At 34.4% G+C, this 21,137-nt stretch overlaps 1 protein-coding gene across 3 annotated transcripts in view; it reads right to left on the minus strand.

Annotated features, from left to right (window-relative positions):
* Positions 1–716: 716 nt before the first annotated feature.
* The window catches only part of Tmc (Transmembrane channel-like), a 126,487-nt gene continuing 106,066 nt past the window's right edge, over positions 717–21,137 (minus strand). For all 3 annotated transcript variants that reach the window (XM_072540901.1, XM_072540902.1, XM_072540903.1), the window contains 6 exons: positions 20,978–21,047; positions 19,097–19,932; positions 13,885–14,112; positions 10,364–10,664; positions 6,825–7,047; positions 717–1,719 (listed from right to left, as the gene is read on the minus strand). In XM_072540901.1, the coding sequence (XP_072397002.1) occupies positions 791–1,719; positions 6,825–7,047; positions 10,364–10,664; positions 13,885–14,112; positions 19,097–19,932; positions 20,978–21,047 (2,587 nt within the window). In that variant the 3' untranslated portion in view covers positions 717–790. The remainder of the gene's footprint in view (positions 1,720–6,824; positions 7,048–10,363; positions 10,665–13,884; positions 14,113–19,096; positions 19,933–20,977; positions 21,048–21,137) is intronic.

Below are 21,137 nucleotides of genomic sequence, written 5' to 3' on the forward strand. Positions count from 1 at the left end.
CAGAATGACAGATGGGCGATGGACAAAGAGGTTATTAGAATGGAGGCCAAGGGAAGACAAGAGAATCGTCGATCGACCACCTACAAGATGGACTGACGATTTAAGAAGACTCAATAAAAACTCGATGAGAGCGGCGCAAGATAGACGGGGTTGGAAACATGAGGAAGAGGCCTATGTTCAGCAGTGGACTCTTGGGGCCACTGGATCTTGATATATATATATATATATATATATATATATATATATATATATATATATATATATATATATATATATATATATTGATTTATAGTATCAGCAATCGGTCAGGAAATAAAACTCTATTTGTTCAGTCTCAATATTTCGTCACGATTTTGTGACTTCTTCAGGAGAAAAATTTTTTTAAATTAAATTTTCATTCTTATAGTTGTAAGTATTAAAATATTCATTTTGTTTACATATAATCATTAATTATTCTAATAAATTTACAGTTTTCTCCTGAAGAAGTCACAAAATCGTGACGAAATATTGAGACTGAACAAATAGAGTTTTATTTCCTGACCGATTGCTGATACTATAAATCAATATTTAAAACAGTACGGTCGAAAAAATAATTTGAAAAATATATATATATATATATATATATATATATATATATATATATATATATATATACATAAATAATAATTACTTTTAATAAAAATTACAGTACTTATATTTAAAAGATTTATCATATTTAATACATTTATGTAATTTTTAAATATAAACATTTACTATTTATCAAAGGATTTATTAATATTGTCTGCTACTACTACTCTTCTTTATCTAATGGCGACTGCAAAACAGTATCGGTGCTGCTTTCTTTAGGTTCAGTGTCAGAAGATGATTTATCAGTTAAAACTTCTTCATTTTTATCATCTTCCTGCGGAGTATCTACAGTAAGGCTTTCTAATTCTAGGTCTTCCTCAGCTACTGCTTTTATTACATTTTCCATAGATATATTTTTTTCTATATCGTTATTAAAATACCTGATCGTATCTTCATCAATCTCCGTTGATTGTTTCTTAAGAACACATCTAACTTTAGGCCTAAATACTATACTATTGTTATCAGTATTAGAAACACTTTTATCGATTGGAGGCTTCTCAATAACTTTTAACATATTTTCGTCACTATCAGTTTTACTTATTGTTATTACTGGAATACCGTCAGACCAATTAGATGATTCAGAATCCTGTCTTGTAGTTTTAGAATTAAAATCTTTTTTACTGGACTCAGAATCAGGTGGTTTAATGACTTTATTAGTAATTGATATTTCTTTAGTAGTCTTTGCTGGTTCTTCTTTAATATGAGAAATTAAATCTCTAAAACTTCTGTTTGTTCTTGTAAAACCTCTTGATGTAGACGGTTCATTGTAAATGCTAGTAGGTTGATACGGATCGATTGTTTTTACGCTAACAACTGGCTTTTCATTAATATGGACATGCTTCTGTTCTTGTTTACTTTCATTTAAATGTATTGGTATCTCAGGTTTATGTTTCTTCAGTTGTAGAGCACGTAGTGCCACATTTTGGAAATCTGTGCTTCCCCACGAAAATGATGGTTTGATAGGTTTTGGTGGCTGCTTTACTACTGTGTCGTATGGTAGAGAATCGTGCTGTTCAGTATCGGTGTTATCTTCTGCGTCTTCAGAGGTGGAAGATTTCCTTAATGCTCGTTTAATCAGTTTGGAAAAGAAATCTGAAATTGAAAAATTATTAAATTAAAAGAATGAATTAAATTTATAAACAATAGTAATTATTCTTAGAATTTTGTACAGCTATTAGTCGCTGAATTATCGTTACATTAGTAGTTACAGTCTTGGAGCTAATTGTTTGCCCTCGGAAATGAGTTATTAGATGTGTTCCAGGTTGCGCTTGAATGTAGTAGCAGAATATTGTAAGACGATTGTTTGTTAAGCAGCGCTGCATTTGTAACATATCGGGCTGGTGGTAGTTCCAATTGGTTTAGAGAGTGTTACAATCTAGAACAGAGTTTCCCAAACTTATCTAAACCGCGATCCCTTTTTGCTAAAAAATTTGTTCGCGACCCCCCAATTTCCCCCCACTCATTTATTCAATATTATTTGACAGAAATAGCGTGCCTAATTTACAATTATCTGATAGTTTCTCAAATTTAATTTTTCTTTACTGTTTAAGTTTAAATCAAAAACAATTATTTTATTTTAATACAATTATTTTAATGATTGCGATCTGTCCCACTAGTAATTAGTAGTAGGTACTTCTGCCAGAATAGCATTTACAATAAAAATAAATAATAAGAAGTCGACTGCACATTGTACACCGCGACATATTAGCTTGTTTCTACATCGCAAAACTCTTCCATGATAATCGCGAAAGCGCTCGCTACTAGATGGCACTCTGGAACGTTCTCGTAGCCTCGTTTTGGCTTTATATAAGCGGTGATGCGCAACGAAACCTCAGTTCGAATCCAAACAGCCTATGGTGGCGAACGCGGTGTTGAGTAATGAGTAAATATTTTACGACTTACGTATTCCCGTTTACGTATTTACGTCTACGATAAATTATAAATTATTATGGATAAGTTTTTAAAAAGAAGTGCAGAACCATCTACGTCTGAAAGTGACAGTAGCAGCAATAAAAAGAAAAAACAGATTCTACATTGATGAATATCTTAAATATGGTTTTACCGTTATTTCCAATAAACCACAACGTGTTATTTGTGGACAAGTCTTGTCAAAAGAAAGCTTGAAGCCATCAAAGTTACTTCGACATTTAAATAGCAAACATCCAGATAAAAAAGACAAGCCCGTAGAATTCTTTGAAAGAAAGCTGAACGTCCTTTACAAACAGCAAGACAGTTTTCCCTTGGCAACCACTACTAATGAAAAAGCATTATTAGCAAGTTATAAACTTGCTTATCGTGTTGCCAAAACTAGTAATCCGCACACAATTGCTGAAAATCTGATTTTTCCAGCAGCTGTTGAAATGGTACATATAATGTGTGGGGAAAGAGAAGCTGCAAAATTAAATACAATATCTCTGTCAAATAATACTATCCAAAGAAGAATTAGTGATATGGCAGAAGATATTCAAGCGCAAGTTGTGGAAAATCTTAATAAATTCACGTACTTCTCTCTTCAAATGGACGAATCCACTGATATATCTAACTGTGCCCAATTCATTACGTTTGTAAGATATGATACAAATAATAACATTCAAGAAGATATTTTATTTTGTTCCCCATTGGAGACCAATACCACTGGAAAATGTTTACTCGACACTTTTGTGAAACGTACAAGTAAATATGATATCGACTGGAGTAAATGTATTGCTATATGCACAGATGGCGCTAAAGCTATGACAGGACATAAATCTGGTCTTGTCGTCAAATTACAAGAAATAATGCCTAATGCCAAATGGAGACATTGTTTTTTACATCGAGAAGCTCTTGCGTCCAAAGCTTTACCTCCTGAAATGGACTGTGTTATGAAAACCATCATTAAAGTTGTAAATTCCATTAAAGGAAAAGCTTTGCAGACCCGTATTTTTAGAAAAATTTGCGAATACATGGGTGCTTTATTTGAAAATATTCTCTATCACACCGAAGTAAGGTGGCTTTCAAGGGGCAACGTCTTAAAAATAGTATTTCACTTAAGAGCAGAGCTTTTAATGTATTTGAAAGATGAGAAGTCCCCACATGAAAATCAATTTTCCGATCCTATTTCGCTTCTGAAACTAGGTTTCCTTGCTGATATTTTCGAGCAATTAAATATTTTGAACAGTAATTTACAAGGTCGCGACATTAATATAATTACAGCCACAGATAAAATTAAGGCATTTCTAAGAAACATCGATTTATGGTCGACCTCACTTGGCAAAAAACAACTCAATTCATTCCAGTGCCTTCAGGAAATTATGGAAAAAGTATCTAATTACAGTGCTACAAATTTTGAACAAGTTTTTTCTGACATACATGTTACTTTGCTCAATTTAAAACAACAGCTCTATGATTATTTCCCCGAAGAAATTCAAAATAGTTACGACAGTTGCAGATGGATACTAAATCTGTTTTTAGCCGATTCCTTTCAGCATGTTGAAATACCAATAAACATGAAAGAAAAACTTATTAAAATATCAAGTGATGGAATGTTGAAGCTCCAATTTTTTTCCCAGAACTCGGACCAATTTTGGACCGAAAAGATGCAGGAATACCCCCAGTTGGCGAGTGAAGCTGTAAAATGTTTGGGTTCCATTTGTAACATCATATTTGTGTGAGTTAAGTTTCTCGTCTATGACTGCCATTAAAACAAAAGTTAGAAATCATCTCGTACTTGAAAATGATATAATTGTGTGTGTCTCAAATACACAGCCTAGATTTGAAAGATTAGTTTCACAGAAACAGGCGCATAGATCTCATTAAGATTATAATATTTGACTTTGTTTTACTCTTTTATTTTTACGGACTTTAATATTTAGTTTTATATTTCGTCTGATAATTAATTGTTAATTTCTATTTACGGAGTTGTTAAAATAAAAATACATGATCTAACAAAGTGGTGCTTTTGTCTTATTTTGGAAATGTTCGGCGACCCCCCTAGTACCTCATGGCGACCCCCAGGGGGTCGCGACCCCCACTTTGGGAAACACTGATCTAGGATAAATGTGTAACATTCCGCAGTAGAGTAAACTAAAGCCAGGGATCTTGTTCTGATAACCTTTGTATTGGACCTCGTAGGCCAACCTCATCCATTGTCGTAGGCTCAGGTCAAGTCTAAGGCTGAAGAGAGAGAAAGAGATACCGAATTTTTTTCTTATGACTTTTTTTGTATGATTAGTTTGAGTGATTATGCATTTGGATATGTCTTTATTTCATCTTTCTACAACTGCTAGGTTCACCAGGATCGGAGTCTCCCTATTGTTCATACTTATCAAGTGGGCCTTTATATTCGTTATTCTAGTATGAAATGTAAGATTTCGTTACTCTACGTAGAATGTGGCCAATATTCAGCAGGAAACTGCAAAGGTCCGCTACCTGCTATAACTGTAGTGCAAACGTCACTCACGAGAAAATATGTGCATATCCAACTTGTGAATATCAACTCTTCGAGCGACTGAGGTAAGATTTGGGCTATATTATAGAGCTCAATATTTGCCCCAGCAATATTTCGTTAGTTATTTTGTATTTTCCATAATTTTTATAATTCTTTGACAGTTCAATAAATGAAAATTTTTACAGAAAACCAGTTGAGCTAACGGAGACAGTAATAGCAAAGGTCAGCAAAATAACAGACGGGGTTGCTCAAGTACAAAAAATTAAAAAGGTAAATCAGTTGGACCAAACGGTATCCCTGGAAGTATGAACGTTATCCCTGGAATCTTAAGGAGACATAGCTCAAGTTGGCTAACTGGTTTGTTTAATAGAATTATGGAAGTTGGACAAAGTCTAGAGGAATGAAGGAGCAGTATATTAGTACCAGTTTAGAAAAACTAAGAAGATATATAACTATGTACAAACTACAGGACATTAAAACTACTCAGTAACACCATGAAAAGAGTAGAGAAAATATGTTAAAGACGGATACGTGAAGAAACTGAATGTTGGCAGTTAAAAAGAAAGAGGAAGCCAGTATCATAAAGCATAAATGAAAATTCTTAGATGCATGATAGTGAAGTGACAAAAAAAGATAACATTAAGAATGAGTAGAGTAGGGCAAGTCTAGTTGCCCTAATTGTTGCTCTTCTTCTTCCTTCTTGTACGTAGGGTTTAAAGCCTGTTTCGTCTTCAATATGAGCCTCCTAAATTGTTTAAATTATTACACCATCTTGTGACTTATCACCATTTGGTAACTTATCTCGTGCCATTCACCCTATCCTATCCTCTCCCATTTTACTAATGTGTTCGTTCCACTCCTGTTTCCGTTTTGTCACCTATCCATTTATGTCATATACATTGCATACTCGTCTTATGTTTTCACTTCTCTCCCTATCGAACAGACTTTTCCCTGATATTCGTCGAAGTATTTTCATCTCTGTTGTTTCTCGTAGTCGTCTCGGTTTAGATGTGTCAGGTCTTGTCTTATTTCGTCCAATATTATATTAAAGAGAAGTGGACTTAACGAGTCACCCTGTCTGACTAGTACTTTGCTAGTTTTCCATTTATCTTTGCCTTTATTCGATTATGGAAGTAGATGTTTTCGATGGTTTGTATAATATTGATTGGTATGTTTCTTTTATACAGTAGGTGTAAGACGTCTTCGACTTGGATGCGATCGAAAGCCTTTGTCAGGTATATAAAACATGATATGCTGGTTTATTGTACTCGATGGCCTTTTCTGTGATTTGTCTTAGGACAAATACGGCATCTACGCAGGATCTTCCGGATCTGAATCCTTGTTGTTCATCTGATAAAGTTGTTAGTTTATTGATTTTGTTGGTTAGGACTTTTGTGGTAAGCTTAAGTGCGGTGTTCAAGTAGATTTATACTGTTTCTCCATGCGTCTGGTATCTTATAGTGCAATATTAGTGTTTGTAATAAGTTTTGTCATCTCTAGGGTTATACTTTCTCATGTTCAATGTCGAAACGCTTATCATCCAATACGAAGAATTGACCTGGGGAATTGAAAAATAAACCTGGCTGAGTGGCTTAGGCCAAAACATATTTGTAAAGAATTATTGGAAAGATTCTGAATTTTTCTTAATGCAAATTTTTAGAAGACTTTAATGATTATTTGGACTTAATTTTTTTTCGGATATATGTAGTCTCAATTGGATTTAAAGACATACAGCTTAAACATTGAAAATGCATTAATGCAACATGTTTACCTTTACTTTTATTGTCGACACGTTCATCTTTTTGATCATCGCTTTCTTGTTTAGGCGTTTCATCTAAACTTTTACCAGAAGGGAGATTCTCTAGAAGTCGTTTCCATTTATTGGACGGAGCAGTTGATATTTCATTAGACTCTCCAGAACCTCCCCTCCGTCTTCTATCCGCCAGTTGAAACATTTTCCTCCTTTCTTCAGTTCTTTCACGACGCAATTGAATCTAAAATTAGTAATGTTATTAATAAACAGTAATATTCATGCATAATACATAAAGTAAGTAACAGACGGAGGCTATACAATATTGAAAGAAATGCTTTTTTGCATTGGATACAGGTTGTATTAAGCATTTCGATCTTTTTATAAAACTTTTATAGAACAACAAAATAATACGATCTGAGGATTGTTCGATTAATCTCACCACAACTAATCTATCCTGTTCACCACGGAGTAATAAAATTGTAGAAGCAGGCAATTTCAGGTGTGGGTGCCTATATAATTATTTACGAGGTACAATAAAATCAACATTTAAAAATATTTGTCTCGAATTGGTAATGGTGTTATTTCGGTATCTACTTTACATGTTTACTGTGTAAGTTCTTAGTTGTAAATCTATAAAAGTGGCTGTGTTCAAAATTCTCTAAAAAATAGTCATCCACCTATTTAAAATCAATCAGCCTCAAAGAATGTCATTAGCAATTGCTCCCAAAAAACTGTAAGTTTACAAGTAAATATCAACAATTAATTTATAAAGTTATATTAAGATATATGCATAATTAGTACAAGGTATATGAAGATCATCTTGCTTTATTGAAAAAACAATTTGTTTGTTTGTAAATTGCAATAACTGCAATGAGAGGTTTATATCTTTAGTTTTTCTCTTTCAAACAAAAACTTGAAGCAATTAGGATAAATTGATAGTGATAGATAACTAATTAGGTACCATCTACCCGTGACGTGACTTACTATCTTTATTAAAGGGTTTGCGGTTGAAATTCTGTTGAATATTCAATTATGGGAAAATGCTTGATATGCAAGAAAGGTGCGGCAGAAGATAAAACTTCTTTCAAGTATGATGGATGTAAGAGGGCTTTAAATATTAATTGCACCAGTGTACCAGCCACAGAAGTAAGATGTCTTCAATTAGCAGCCGATACTAGGAGACTAAAATATTACTATGAGGATTGTGAGCAAGGTTTACTGTTATTATTAATTTTGAAGTCTATGGTTACAGATTTAAAAATTGAAGTAGAAAAACTTAAATGTGCCAATGAAAAATCCTTACACGAAAAGGATAATCAGATTTGTGATTTAAAGAAGACTATTAATGAACTGAAATGCAACTCGAATGCATCAGGTTTGCCTTTTGAAGAAATGTTTATAGAAATAAACGAGAGAATAGTAAAATCTAACAATGTTATGTTGTTCAATGTTTCCGAATTCAGTTCTTTGAATATTGAAGATTTAGAATAAGACAAGATAGAATCAAAGCCCAGGAAATTATGAAGCAAATAGAAAAAGATGAGTCAATGAATGATGTAGTGAAAGCTATTCGAGTAGGGAAGATCACAGGTACTAAGCTTCGTCCTCTTGAAGTTATTTTTTCCAACAATAGTGTTGTTAAGGGCATTTTAAGGAAGAAGAAAAGACTACAGAACTCAACAATCAAAATAAATAGAGATCGAACAAATATACAAAGGGATATGTTCAGTAAAGCTTAGAAATAATTAAAAGACAGACAAAATAAAGACCAAAAAGGACATTGCCATAAAATACAAAAATATTATACAAAAATTTAATCATTCAAGAGAAAAGGAAAATACTAATTTCATCCCCATTACAAGTTTATTGTCAGAACGAAATTTTGATTGTTGTTAAGGACTTTGTTGAAATCTATCGAGCAACTGTTTCTTTTATGTTCATTTGATAAAGAAAATTTTATAATTGGAGCGGTGTACATTCCCCAAAATCCTTAGAACGAATATATGAACAACACTGTTTATCAGTCGAAGATATATCTTAAAGCTATAGTCATAAGACATATATATTCGGCGACTTCAATTTTCCTGAAGCTTCATAGGATAACAATAAATCAGGTGTTCTGGTGAATTATCCTCAAGGTTCACATGCATTTTTCTTAGCTGAGTTTCATGGTTACTTGAATTTTTTCCAAATTATTAATATTCCAAATGAAAGAAATGTGTTTTTAGACTTAGTATATACAAGTGTAACTCTGCCTGTACTGGTATGGTGCGAATTAAGTAGCTCTATAACCGATGCAATCGGTTCCACGTCCGGATAAAAGAGGAGGGACAGAGGCGTAACAGCTCTAAAAAAAAAACAGGGTTCAGCTGACCCGGCTGAGAGTACCCTGTGAGGGTCCCTGCCTGGGGAACAGGTGAAAACCAGTTAACGGTTAACGAAAAATTACAATGGTCCAGAGGGCGGAAGAACCAACAGCGTCTGATCCAGAATGGCGGCTAAAGAAAAGGTCCTCCAAACGGAGGTTGTGGCGTTAGGAATTAGCAACCTAACACACAGAAAAACGTAAGGGTAAGAAGAACTAAAATCGCAGGATGAAAAAGCCAAATACGGAAACACATCCCCGGGTGAAAATCCACATCGGATACATGGGGGGGGGGGAGGAGGAGGAGCGTACAATGTTGCGAAGAGTTCGGAAGACCCAGTCTTATCAAAAGCTCAACCAAAAATCAAAACGAAGAAAAGATAGAACATTCATATGTACAATGTGCAATATATAAGGATGGAATAAAAAGGCGACGGAAGTGATCAAGGAGTTTAGAGAAAGCAACATCGACACACTAGTAACAACGGAAACCAAAAAGAAAGGAAATGGAACTAAAACAATAGAAGACCATATCCACTGCTGGAGCGGAGTTAATAAGGAATGTAGAGCAAATGCAGGAGTGGGAATACTAATCAAAAATAAGTGGAAGAACATGGTTAGAACATGGGAGCCAATCAACGGGAGGATAATTAAAATGCATATAGACATATATGGTAAAGAGGCAGTGATACTCGGAGTATATGCACCAACAGACGATTCCCCGAGAGTAGAAAAAGAAAATTTCACGAAACAACTTCAATGAGACCTTAACGGCAGACCTGGAAGGAAAGAAAACGATAAAGTAGTGGGGAGATTTGCAGAGGATGAATGGTACACATTAGCAAGGCAATATTTCTTTCTTTTTTGCTACATTTAATACACTTGTATGAAGGTTTCGCTTTCGCGGCATTTGTAAAGACTTGCATGTGCTGTTTAGATCTGTGTTTATTTACATAATGGATTTACATAATGGGCAGTCGACGGCTAGCCCGCTCCTTAATCCGACGCGGTGTCTGTCTTACTAATCTTTAATGTCGGTTTTATAAATTGTATGCTATAGTTTTTGAGTTTTCTTGTAAAATTTTTGTACAATCTTAAAACTTTAAAATGTTATTTTACTTTACATAAAAAAACGATTTTTTAATTGATCTATAGAATCACTTTTAAAATAATAATAATGTTCAAAACATACCTTTAAGTCGTCATTAGCTTCTCTTAGCGAATTGGTGAGTGACATCAAATAATAAATTATCAAAACCAGAAGTACTAATAATGGTATCACAATTCCTGGCGAGGTAATATAATCTAAAGCTCTTTGAACAACGTCTGGTACATTTTCTTTAATGGTTTCAGTAAATATATATGATATGCGTTGATATTTTGAGAATGGACCACAGTGCCAGGATGGCTTTATCCATACAATCGTATAACCCACTGGTAGAACACACAAGAAGAGCATGCTTAACAATAAAGCGTAGTAAAAATTGTTTGATCTAAAAACGTAATTTTCTATATTAACGGTCTCCTTAAAATGTATTGTTATAATAATTCTATAAATATATTATTTTCTCTATTTCAAATACAATGATAACTTGTTAGATATAAAATAAAAAAAAAGAAAAATTTTTTTTGATAATATTTTAAAAGTGTCTATATTTTACGAGGTGATTTAATGAAACGGTACGATTCCAAACAAACAAAAAAAACTGAAAACTATCTTTTTATTAATTTTAATAAGAAAAAAATCTTATATACTAAAAGGCTAAGCCCTTTTCTTGTGCGCAATACTCCTCCTAAACGGTGATAGATAGGAGAATAATTTTTTCGAATAATTAAACAGATTGTTAAGTAGATTCCCCCTAAGGTTTAAAATTTAAAAAATTCGAACCTGTTTGAAAATGGCGGCCATAAAATGAATTTTTCCTATAGTAAAGTATAGGATTTTTGGAACATTTACACCAGGCGACGAAAACGATGGATCGTTAGACTCTGTCCCTCTTAAATATCACCAAAACTTACATCAAAACTCGATGTCGAGTTGGTCCGCTAGAATATACTACGCACATAAAAATTAATGTGTAAGTGAAGAAATATTCAGTTTTTAAAGATGATATTGGAAAGGTGGCCTCCATTTTCAGACACATTCATGCAGCCCTGGTACAAAGCTGTTTACGACATTGAGTAACATTTCTTGAGGTAATGCATTTACTTCTTCGCGTATCCGTTCTTTCAAAATCTCGATAATTCTTGGGAGGTTACTTTGAAACACTTTCGACTTTCTTCTTCTTCTTGTACTACCTATACGTTTCGGATCTTGGCAACCATCATGGCAATCTATATTTTACAAACTGCGGCTCTGAAAAGATTTTTGGTTGTTGTTGAACCACGTACGCAGATTTTTCAGCCAGGAAATTATTTTCCTTGAAGAATTAATTGCAGCAACCCACACCTTTCGCTATTCCTCATAATGTAACCGAGGTATTAAATTTTGACTGTTTTTATTGTGATTAACAACTCTTTTACTTTTTTCATTCTTAATAAAACGTCCTGGTTAGTAACGTGGTCAGTATAGGATATCTTCAGGGTTCCACGATAAAGCCATATTTCGAAAGCCTCAATTTTCCTACAGGTAGCGTCTATGAGAGTCCACGACTCAACTCCGTAAAATAGTATAGGAAAGATATAACATCGTAGTAACCTGATTTTGATGGTTACTGATAAATCGTGGCATTTGAACAGCTTAGCCATTTTTTGAAATGTAGATCTTGCTTTCTCTATCCTAGATTTTATTTCTAGGAGGTAGGTGTATGTTTTTACTCTTTCTATTGGTTGACCATTTACACTGATTCTTTTAATTTGCTGCTCCTTCTTAGGGTACGTTCATAATGGAGACCATCGCATCGTATCCTCGCCTAGATCATAGCACTGACAGTGAACGCTCGCATTTAAAGTAACATTTATTTTATTTGGCAATCGATACGATCCTATGGTCGGAGCAGGGGTCGGTGGTCAGCGCCTCGTAGGGTCGATCGTAGAGTACTAGTGTCGAGGGTCGAAAAAATACCAAGCTGGAATACTATGGTCTAAGTCTATGGTCCGATGCCTGGCTCTAGGCTGGCCGCTGCGCTTTGACGGTGAACGCTGGCATTTTTAAAATAAATCATTTATTTTACTTGGCTATGATAATATGATACCATCGTATGGTCCGAGCTAGGGTCAGCGCTTCGTTATAAGCGCACACTTAGAGATCATCATACATTTTGTTTTCTTAATGTTCAGTGAAAGACCATATCTCTGACTCACTTCTGTGATTCTATTCATTAACTTCTGGAGGGATAAAAAGAGAAACGAGTGGATAAGAGAGAAAACAAAAGTGAGGGATGTTAGACAAGAAGTTGCAAAATTGAAATGGAGATTTGCCGGACACAATATATACAAAAAGAAGACCGATGGAACAAAATTCTTATAAGTTGGAGACCGTGGGAATATAAATAAAGCAGAGGAAGGCCCCAAATGAGATGGGCAGATGATATCAAGAAGCGCGTGGGCTCTAGGTGGATGACTATAGCGACAGACAGAGAAGAATGGAAAAGGATTGGGGCGGCCTATGTCCAAAGATGGACCGAAGAAGGCTAATTAGATAGATAGATAGATAGATAGTAACAATTCATTGGAGCGAGGTGTATTAACTCGAGTAAAACAAGAGTCACTCCACCTCGCTCCAATGCTCCAGATCATCCCTTTCCCCCCTATAGCACTCTGATGCGCGATAAGGACACAACTATTCAAAGCCAAATGCTCTTCATGTGGGTAATCTGAGTCCTGGATAATAGAACTCCAACATGGTTCCCTAATCGATTTTAAATTCAGGAGAACGTGACCCGCTATATTCCTGTGATCCTCTTATGACTTATCCGCGGAACTGAAATTACTTGCTTAGGCCTTAAGCCTCCGCTTTGGACTGACACCCAGTTCAGAGGCTTGGTGCTCAAGAGTTTGGGCTCTACGTACCCGGTTTTTTGGGTTTTTATTCATTCTTTTATGGCTTGCGCCGGTTTTTTGTTTGTTTTTTGATTTTTTCGTTGGCCCAGGTCTTTTTTCTGTTTTTTGTTGGGGTCTACACAGTGCTTTGTATTAGTCTGAATTGGTAGAGCTACGAACTGTCCTCTTTCTTTCCTTTATTTTCTCTCTAGGGGAATTTTCATTAATACGCTCCAACATTTGTTCACAAAACCCTAGTCGGGTGGGTTAATCTCGAACTTGAAAGGCTTGCGCAATTATGAATTTAAGGTTTAAGCTTTGTCGTCGTGGGAATCTTCGAGGACTCGTGTCTAATAAGTTTCGCACCACTTTAATATTCTGTGGTATGTGAACACTTCTGACACTACCACCTCTTTTCTAAGTTAATGTTAAACCACTACTTAATAGCCTTGGAAGACAAAACTTTCACCATGTTTGCAATAAGCTTTCACAGCAAATGCGCTTTATGCACCCGACCACTTCACCATGATAACTATACTTCCCACTCTCTAGATTCCTAAAGTTTATGTCGCAAGTCCGCAGCTCCTCTATTTTTTCACCAGAATTGCTGCCAAATCGTGCCGTTGCACTAAGTCACCTGTTATTTGTATAAACTAGCTTTTTTATATCTTAAATGTCTTAAATGTTATTAAAGTCCATTTTTAGAAATTAAATGGATCTAGTTTTACATACCTTGATGCTCTAAAAATGACTTCAGGTGGCACGTTACATGTCATAACAGCCCATGCTTTAAAATACATTGTTATATATAATTTCACAACATTAACCAATACTAAACCAGGACAGAAAAACATTCCCATCCACACCATTCCTTGGTTATTTACTAAAGATAAAATATTTTCTGCAACCTTAAAGTCTCCATATTTCGGAAATTTCTTTTCTAAGTCCCAACACCAGCATCTAAAAAGAAAAAAATACAAATACATATTCAACATCATCTTCTTCGAGATTTTATAGATTCGCTTGCCGACACCCTTGCAAAGAAGGCTAGCAGTAGACCTCGGGTACAGGACGGATCTAGTTAATCATGAACTAAGCAATAAAAAAGGATCATGGAGTTAGGAATTTGAAACATTTAGGGAATATTGTCGAAAACAAAAGAAGTGGTAAAGAAATATCTAAAACAGATTTAGTTTGTCTGACAGAAATCAAACAAAAAGGTCAAGGTGTGTAGATCTTAGGTTCTTACGCTGTTCATTCATATGACCAGGTGTAGAAAAATTGCAGAGAAAAACAAGGAACATCTTGTAGATATTGAATATGTTAGCGAAAGATTTATCAAGATAATACTTAAGATATTTGGAAGAGAAACGGTAATTTCAAGACGCTGACGTCTGACAAGACGCTCTTGTTAGAAAAAAACATGACTTCTATCAATTATTAGAGTAAAGATTGGATGTAACAAAAAGTAAACAAACAAACACTTATTGTCGCAGGTGACTTAAATGGAAGAGTGGGAATTCGAGATAATGATAAAGTAGTTGGACGATATGGGGATCCAACTATCAATAATAACGGAGAAAGAAACATTGACATGTACAAAAAATTTAACATAAAAGTACAAAATACATTCTTAGAATATAAAATATTTTCCCAGCATACATGGGAAAGACCTACCCTCAATCAAAGATTAATTATCGTCTTCTGTATAACACGACAAACAATGACATAAGTAATGGGGAATTATGTAGTTAAAATGGAAGCCAATTGTGGATCAGATCATAAATATTATAATCGAGAATCAAAATTGCAGGCAGTTAATTCTTAGAAGTAATAGTGACGTTTCAGCACTATTGTAGGTCTTCCAATGACGTACGAAAAATTTCATAAAAAGTTACGACAAACCCTAAAATCGCGATCGTCGATGAAAGCTAGCAACTCAAGGATTCAGTGGTTTTGCTATCGAAGTAAACAGGACATGGCTCACACAAACACATTGTATATATATTACATTTTTTACGTAGTAGTTTTATTTCGAGAAATACGATTTAGCCGTAACCAACACAAGATTCCAGCATAAAAACATACATAGATACACATGGGAAGAACCTAGTAGAAACCAAAGATCAATTATTGATTTAACAAAAGTAAGAAAAGACAGCAAAACAATAATACAAGATGTAAGAGTATACAGACAAGCAGAATGTGCAAGTAACCACCGATTAGTGCTAGGAAAATTCATATACCCGGGAAGACGACAAAAAGACAATATCCAGAAAGATGAGGAGATGCAAAAAATCGCAAATACGAGGTATAAAGTAGAACTTCTACAACAATTTAGTACTCGAACACTATATCAGAATAGGCTACAGAATATGCTACAGATGAACGAAGAATGGACCCCAACAGAAATGTATGAACTGCTAAAGGAAAAAATAAACAAAGCGGCAAACGAAGTGCTGGGTATTGAACAACATAAGAATATATATTTGGAGAAATATAGCGACGACTTAGAAGAGATGATTAAAAGAAAAAAAGTGCATTTCATAAATGGCTAAACGACAGAACCCCAGGAACACGGGGAGAATATGTTACCCTCAGACAACAAGTTAAACAAAGAATAAAGCTCGAGAAAAACGAATACTGGGAGAGAATGTGCAGAGACATAGACAACACGATAGGATATAACAGATCAACGGAAGCATGGAAAAAAATAAAAAACATCAGAAGTAATAAACGAAGTAAAAATACCATACAGATAATTACATGAAAATAGTGGACAAAGCATTACACAAAATTATTGCAGGAGAATAGGCCGGAGTATATCTCATACGACCCTGTGACAATAATAACTGAGGAAGCAGAAATCACAGAGGAAGATATAAATGAAGCACTAAAGAAATCCAAAAGCAATAAAGCACCAGGACCAGGGAACATAAAAATGGAACTTCTGAAATATGGAGGCGCAAGGATAGTATCCTTTATACGAATTTTTTTCAATAAAATCGAAGCAAGAGAGAAGATTCCCGATGAGTGGAATTTATCATACATGTCCTCCATTTTCAAAAAAAGTGACAAAAGGTCACCAAATAACTACAGAGGGATCAGTGTAATGCCTTCAATAGCAAGAATCTTTTCATCAGTTATAAAAGAAAAACTAGAACAACACATGGACCATTATAGCGAAGAACAAGCCGGATTCAAAAAGCCAGATCATGTTTAGATAATATATTCATTATGAGACAGGTGATTGAAAAAAACATTGAAACACATATGACCTTTATCGACTTAGAGAAAGCATACGATAGCGTGCCCAGGAAACAACTATGGGAAGCAATGAGAAGAATGCGCATTAGAGAGAAATAGGTGATTATAACACAGAGACTGTATAAAGAAACACAAGTGCAAATAAAGTTAGGTAATGAAATAACAAAAACAATCACCGCAACAAAAGGCCTCAAACAGGGATGTGGTCTCTCACCTACACTTTTTAACATATATATATATATATATATATATATATATATATATATATATATATATATATATATATATATATCAGGCTTTGAAAAGATGATATAGAAAATGCGGAACAATGGGCATACCATTACAAGAGAATATATTACATTCACTACTTTTCGCAGATGATCAAGTCATTTTTGATGATCGCACAAGACAGGGAGGATATGGAATATATGATAGGAAATTAAAGGAAGAATATGAACTTTGGGGACTCAAGATAAATATGTGCAAGACCGAATACTTATGTATTGGACCCGAGGTTGCAGATTTGAACTTAAGTTTAGAAGAAGACTATTAAGAGTTGTAAAGCTTTTAAGTATTACGGGTCAATGATTAGCCGAGCTAGTACTTGTATGAAAGATATAGAAATGAAAATAGCACGGGGAAAACAAGCCACAAGAGCACTTCATGGAGTGATATGAAACAACACTCTAACCAAAGAAAACAAAAAGAGGGTCTTTCAAAGCATAGTGATGAATATTACCCTATATGGAGCGGAAGTATAGCCAATGACAACAACAATACGAAATAAAATAAGAACAGTTGAACTGGACTTTATAAGAAGATGTCTACAAATCACAAGAGCGGATAGAATAAGAACGGAGGAAATACAGTGGTACGGGCATGTACAAAGAATGCCAAAGCATAGGTGGCCAAAAAGAATATTAAACTGGGACCCGCCGAGAAGAAGACGGAGAGGAAGACCTGCCACAAGATGGAAAACATACGTCGGAAATGTTATGATAGATAGAGACCTCAGAGAAGGTGACTGGAAGAATAGAGTGCTGTGGGGGACGAAAACGGCGAACTCATAATGGGAAAAGCCGAAGAAGAAGAAGAAGAACAAGAAGAAGAAGAAGAAGAAGAAGAAGAAGAGTTTTATTTCGACAGCGAACCGAAGACAAGAAGTCGTAAAATTTTGTTACATCTTTCGGTTTGAGATAAAATTCTAAAATCGGTCTAATTATTTCATTAGATTACCGAAGTAGTGAACACTTATTTTAGTGTTGTGAGCAATATGGAAGGCGAGAGCAGTCAAAGTAAACGATGCCCAAATTTTTTAATGGAAGAAAAAACTATTATAGACAACTCTGTGATGTAGTTACTCTGCGTAGTGATTTGACTAAAGTGTTGACGAGAATTGCATACAAAATTAAAAAAAAACAAAGTGAAGGCACATCGAATAATATATCTCTTAAAAACATTGAAACCAGAGACAGAAAACGCATCCAGCTTGAAAATGATTCAAAATAAATTTCGATGATTCAATACCCAGAATATCATGATGTTTTTTATTGCGAACATTAGGGCAAATGAACATTAAATATATGAAAAGAAGCAGGAACCGTGTTCTTATAGAAAAAGATGAGATTATCTTGTTGAAGACATTACTTACAAATAATCCGAGAATATTTTTGTGAAGAGCGAAAAGTGTACTATTTAGATGAAATTTGGCCGAATTCAGGGCAAGAGAACTGTAGAAAGAAGCAGAATCTCATGGTTGCGTAACTTGAGGGAATGGTACGGATGCACATCAATTGAACTATTCAGAGCAGCAGCATATAAGATCAGAATAGCCATGATGATTGCCAACCTCCGTCGCGGAGATGGCACGTGAAGAAGAAGAAGAAGAAGGCCGAATCAAGGTCATACTGTGTCAAAGGTGTGGTAAGATTTTGAAATTAAAAGTCTTCGACAAGCCTTCATTGAAGGGTTTTCAAGGGAAAATCAGGAAAGATGAAATAGTGTAGTGTTTTTAGAAAATTTTCACTCTCAGAAGAAGAAAAAAAGTGGAGCAGTTGGAATTCTTGAGCTTTAAGTGGGCAGAGAACTACATGTGAGTCTGTATCTACTACAGAAGAATTAAATATTCTACATTGGAAGCAGTGCACCCTATGCAGCTGACAATCCCTTCCACGTAGAAGACCAAATAAGCAATAAGTAGAACTACCAAAAGCGCGGGAAATCAAATTTTCAGAAATGGGAGCTAATTATGGTTATACATTCCATTAAAGTTAAAATTTAACTCTTGAAATTAAGATCTGCGTAGTCAGAAAAAAATCTTAAATTCACCATAAGAAAATAATGGCTTTATACGCTATAAGATATGCATAAGAACTTGGTTTAGTTTATTAAAATCACTGGTTTTGTTACACATTTTCAAAACCAGGTGACAAAATAAGTTGTGTCTTGCCTAAGGGAGAAAAGTGAGAAGAAGACCTTAAACAAACCATATAAAAAAGGGTTATCAATGTCAAATGATTATCAAAGGATTATACAAATAGATAGATCATTATGTTCAATCATAAGTTTGAGTGTGTACATAGATTCAGGAAGTTTTACACATATATAGTATGTTGCTATCATATTTTAAAATAGTTAAGTTAGTTAGTTGGTTAGTCAAAGAGAAGTCCTAACTTACCTGTTCATTACTCTTACAAAAATTCCTCTAAAAAAATCCATTCCCAATGACGGTACTATAGTCATTATTAGGTCCCATACCGTAATGCCAATTAATTCTTGACCAAACATTGTTTCCCAACATAAACTTCTAAATCTTGCTTTCATAGTATAGTTCAATCCCATTTCAAGGTTTTCTGTACTTTTTGGTGCATATACTTCATTACATTTTTCAGTGCAATTTAATATCTCAGTAGTCGATTCTGGTAGTGCTATTGAAGTAGAAGAGAAAGGTGTGGTTTCGTAATCAAACCTGATTGCTTCAGTGAGATCGGTGCCATTTGTAAAAAGAGGAAGGATAGTAGAAGTAATGTAATCCCAATACGGTGTTGAAGAGTTATTATCTGAAGTGTCGTTTGGATAAAATGTTGTAAGATTATCATAATCACTCACAGAATCGAGAATATAAGTGAGGTAGTCCACAAACTTATATTCTAAATCTGTAAAATTTAAGTCTTGATAATTAAAAATAGTCATATTTTCAGTAGTGACATTAACAGAGGGCAAACCATTTTCTTTTACGGTCTCCGTGAGAAAACTAATTAAAGAATTGTTTAGAAAAGTCATTTCTAGTGACGACTCATTGACAAATCTGGTAATGTTATTGAGCATGTATGTCGATATATTTGATACCAACTCCACAACCAGATCATCGGAACGGAGCTCCATATCAGAATAATCGATGCACTCATAGTGGCATTCTGTTTGCCAAACATCTGCTGTTGAAGCTACTGTGGAAGCTGATAAAGTTTCATTAAGTAGTTTATTTAACTTTCTAAAACTTTGTAGTTCTTCAGTCTAAAAAACATTTTACTATTAAACAAAATACTTACTACAAACAAACTACACTACAAAAAATATTAATTCAGGTGAACTGTAAACTTTCATCTGCATATTTCCTTAAAACTCATTGTTCAGAATTGGATCCTACTTTATTCATTTTAACGTATCGACGCAAAGAGTAATTTTTATTTTTCTTAAAATGCGCCAAATGCGTTTCTCAAATTTTCATACGAACATGTTTGTGATCCGTCAGCACATAAGGACTCCATCTTTGCAAAGATGTTTCATATTCATTTTCTGGTGCAGAAAATAAAAGCACGTTCCCTTGATACCCTTGAGGATTAGATCTTTCAATGCCATGTCACACACATTGTAGATGATTTCCGGTATTACTGTCGTTTTTGGACACAGGTAACATTTTAAAACTCGGTCGCGCATTTCTTCGAGATGAAAATTAAAGGTAAAAAAACATCATATATAAATTTATAAATCCTTAAATAATTTTTTTGTATCTTAAGCAGTCCTTTACAAAGAATATTATCACTGCACAATACTTAGTTTTTCCATTTTTTACATTACGCGCAACCCAACATCTTCGTGTCGCCAGAAGTGACCAATCATGACGCAGATTGTCACTCTGACCAGATTGTCACTCTGAAATAGTTTTATTAACTGCGTTATCATTGGCCTCCCGGCGGAAGATTGTTGCTAAATGGCAAACATAAAGTGTATAAAAAGGCAGCACATCTTCCGATCACTTATACACTTGGTTTTATTTTCGGTAATTTTCAGGATATAATGTTTCTTCTACATAGTATTCTTCAGAATGGCTGTGCCATCGACGAAACACACAATAATATGATAGTATTCCTTTTACTTTTATTATTTGTATGTGGTTGCTTAAAGCGATATTAAAAATATTTATATAGTATAGAGATAGTATATATCTTTACCGGACACCTTTTTTATTTGTATTATTTTGGTTGATATTATCATTAACGAAATTTTGCTAAGGAAATATATTTTGAAAAAATACCAACTATATATTTATGACTCTTACCATATCGCCTATTTTGGCAATCAATGCGAATATTAACGAATACAGGTTCACCAAATTAAGCACCATAATCCTAAAATTAAAAATTAATTTATAAAGATTGTACACGGAGCCATTCACAATCCATCATGAAATATAATAAACTCTATATAGTCGAAATTAA

The sequence above is a fragment of the Diabrotica undecimpunctata genome, chromosome 8 (assembly GCF_040954645.1).
Source record: "Diabrotica undecimpunctata isolate CICGRU chromosome 8, icDiaUnde3, whole genome shotgun sequence".
Lineage (NCBI taxonomy): Eukaryota > Metazoa > Arthropoda > Insecta > Coleoptera > Chrysomelidae > Diabrotica > Diabrotica undecimpunctata.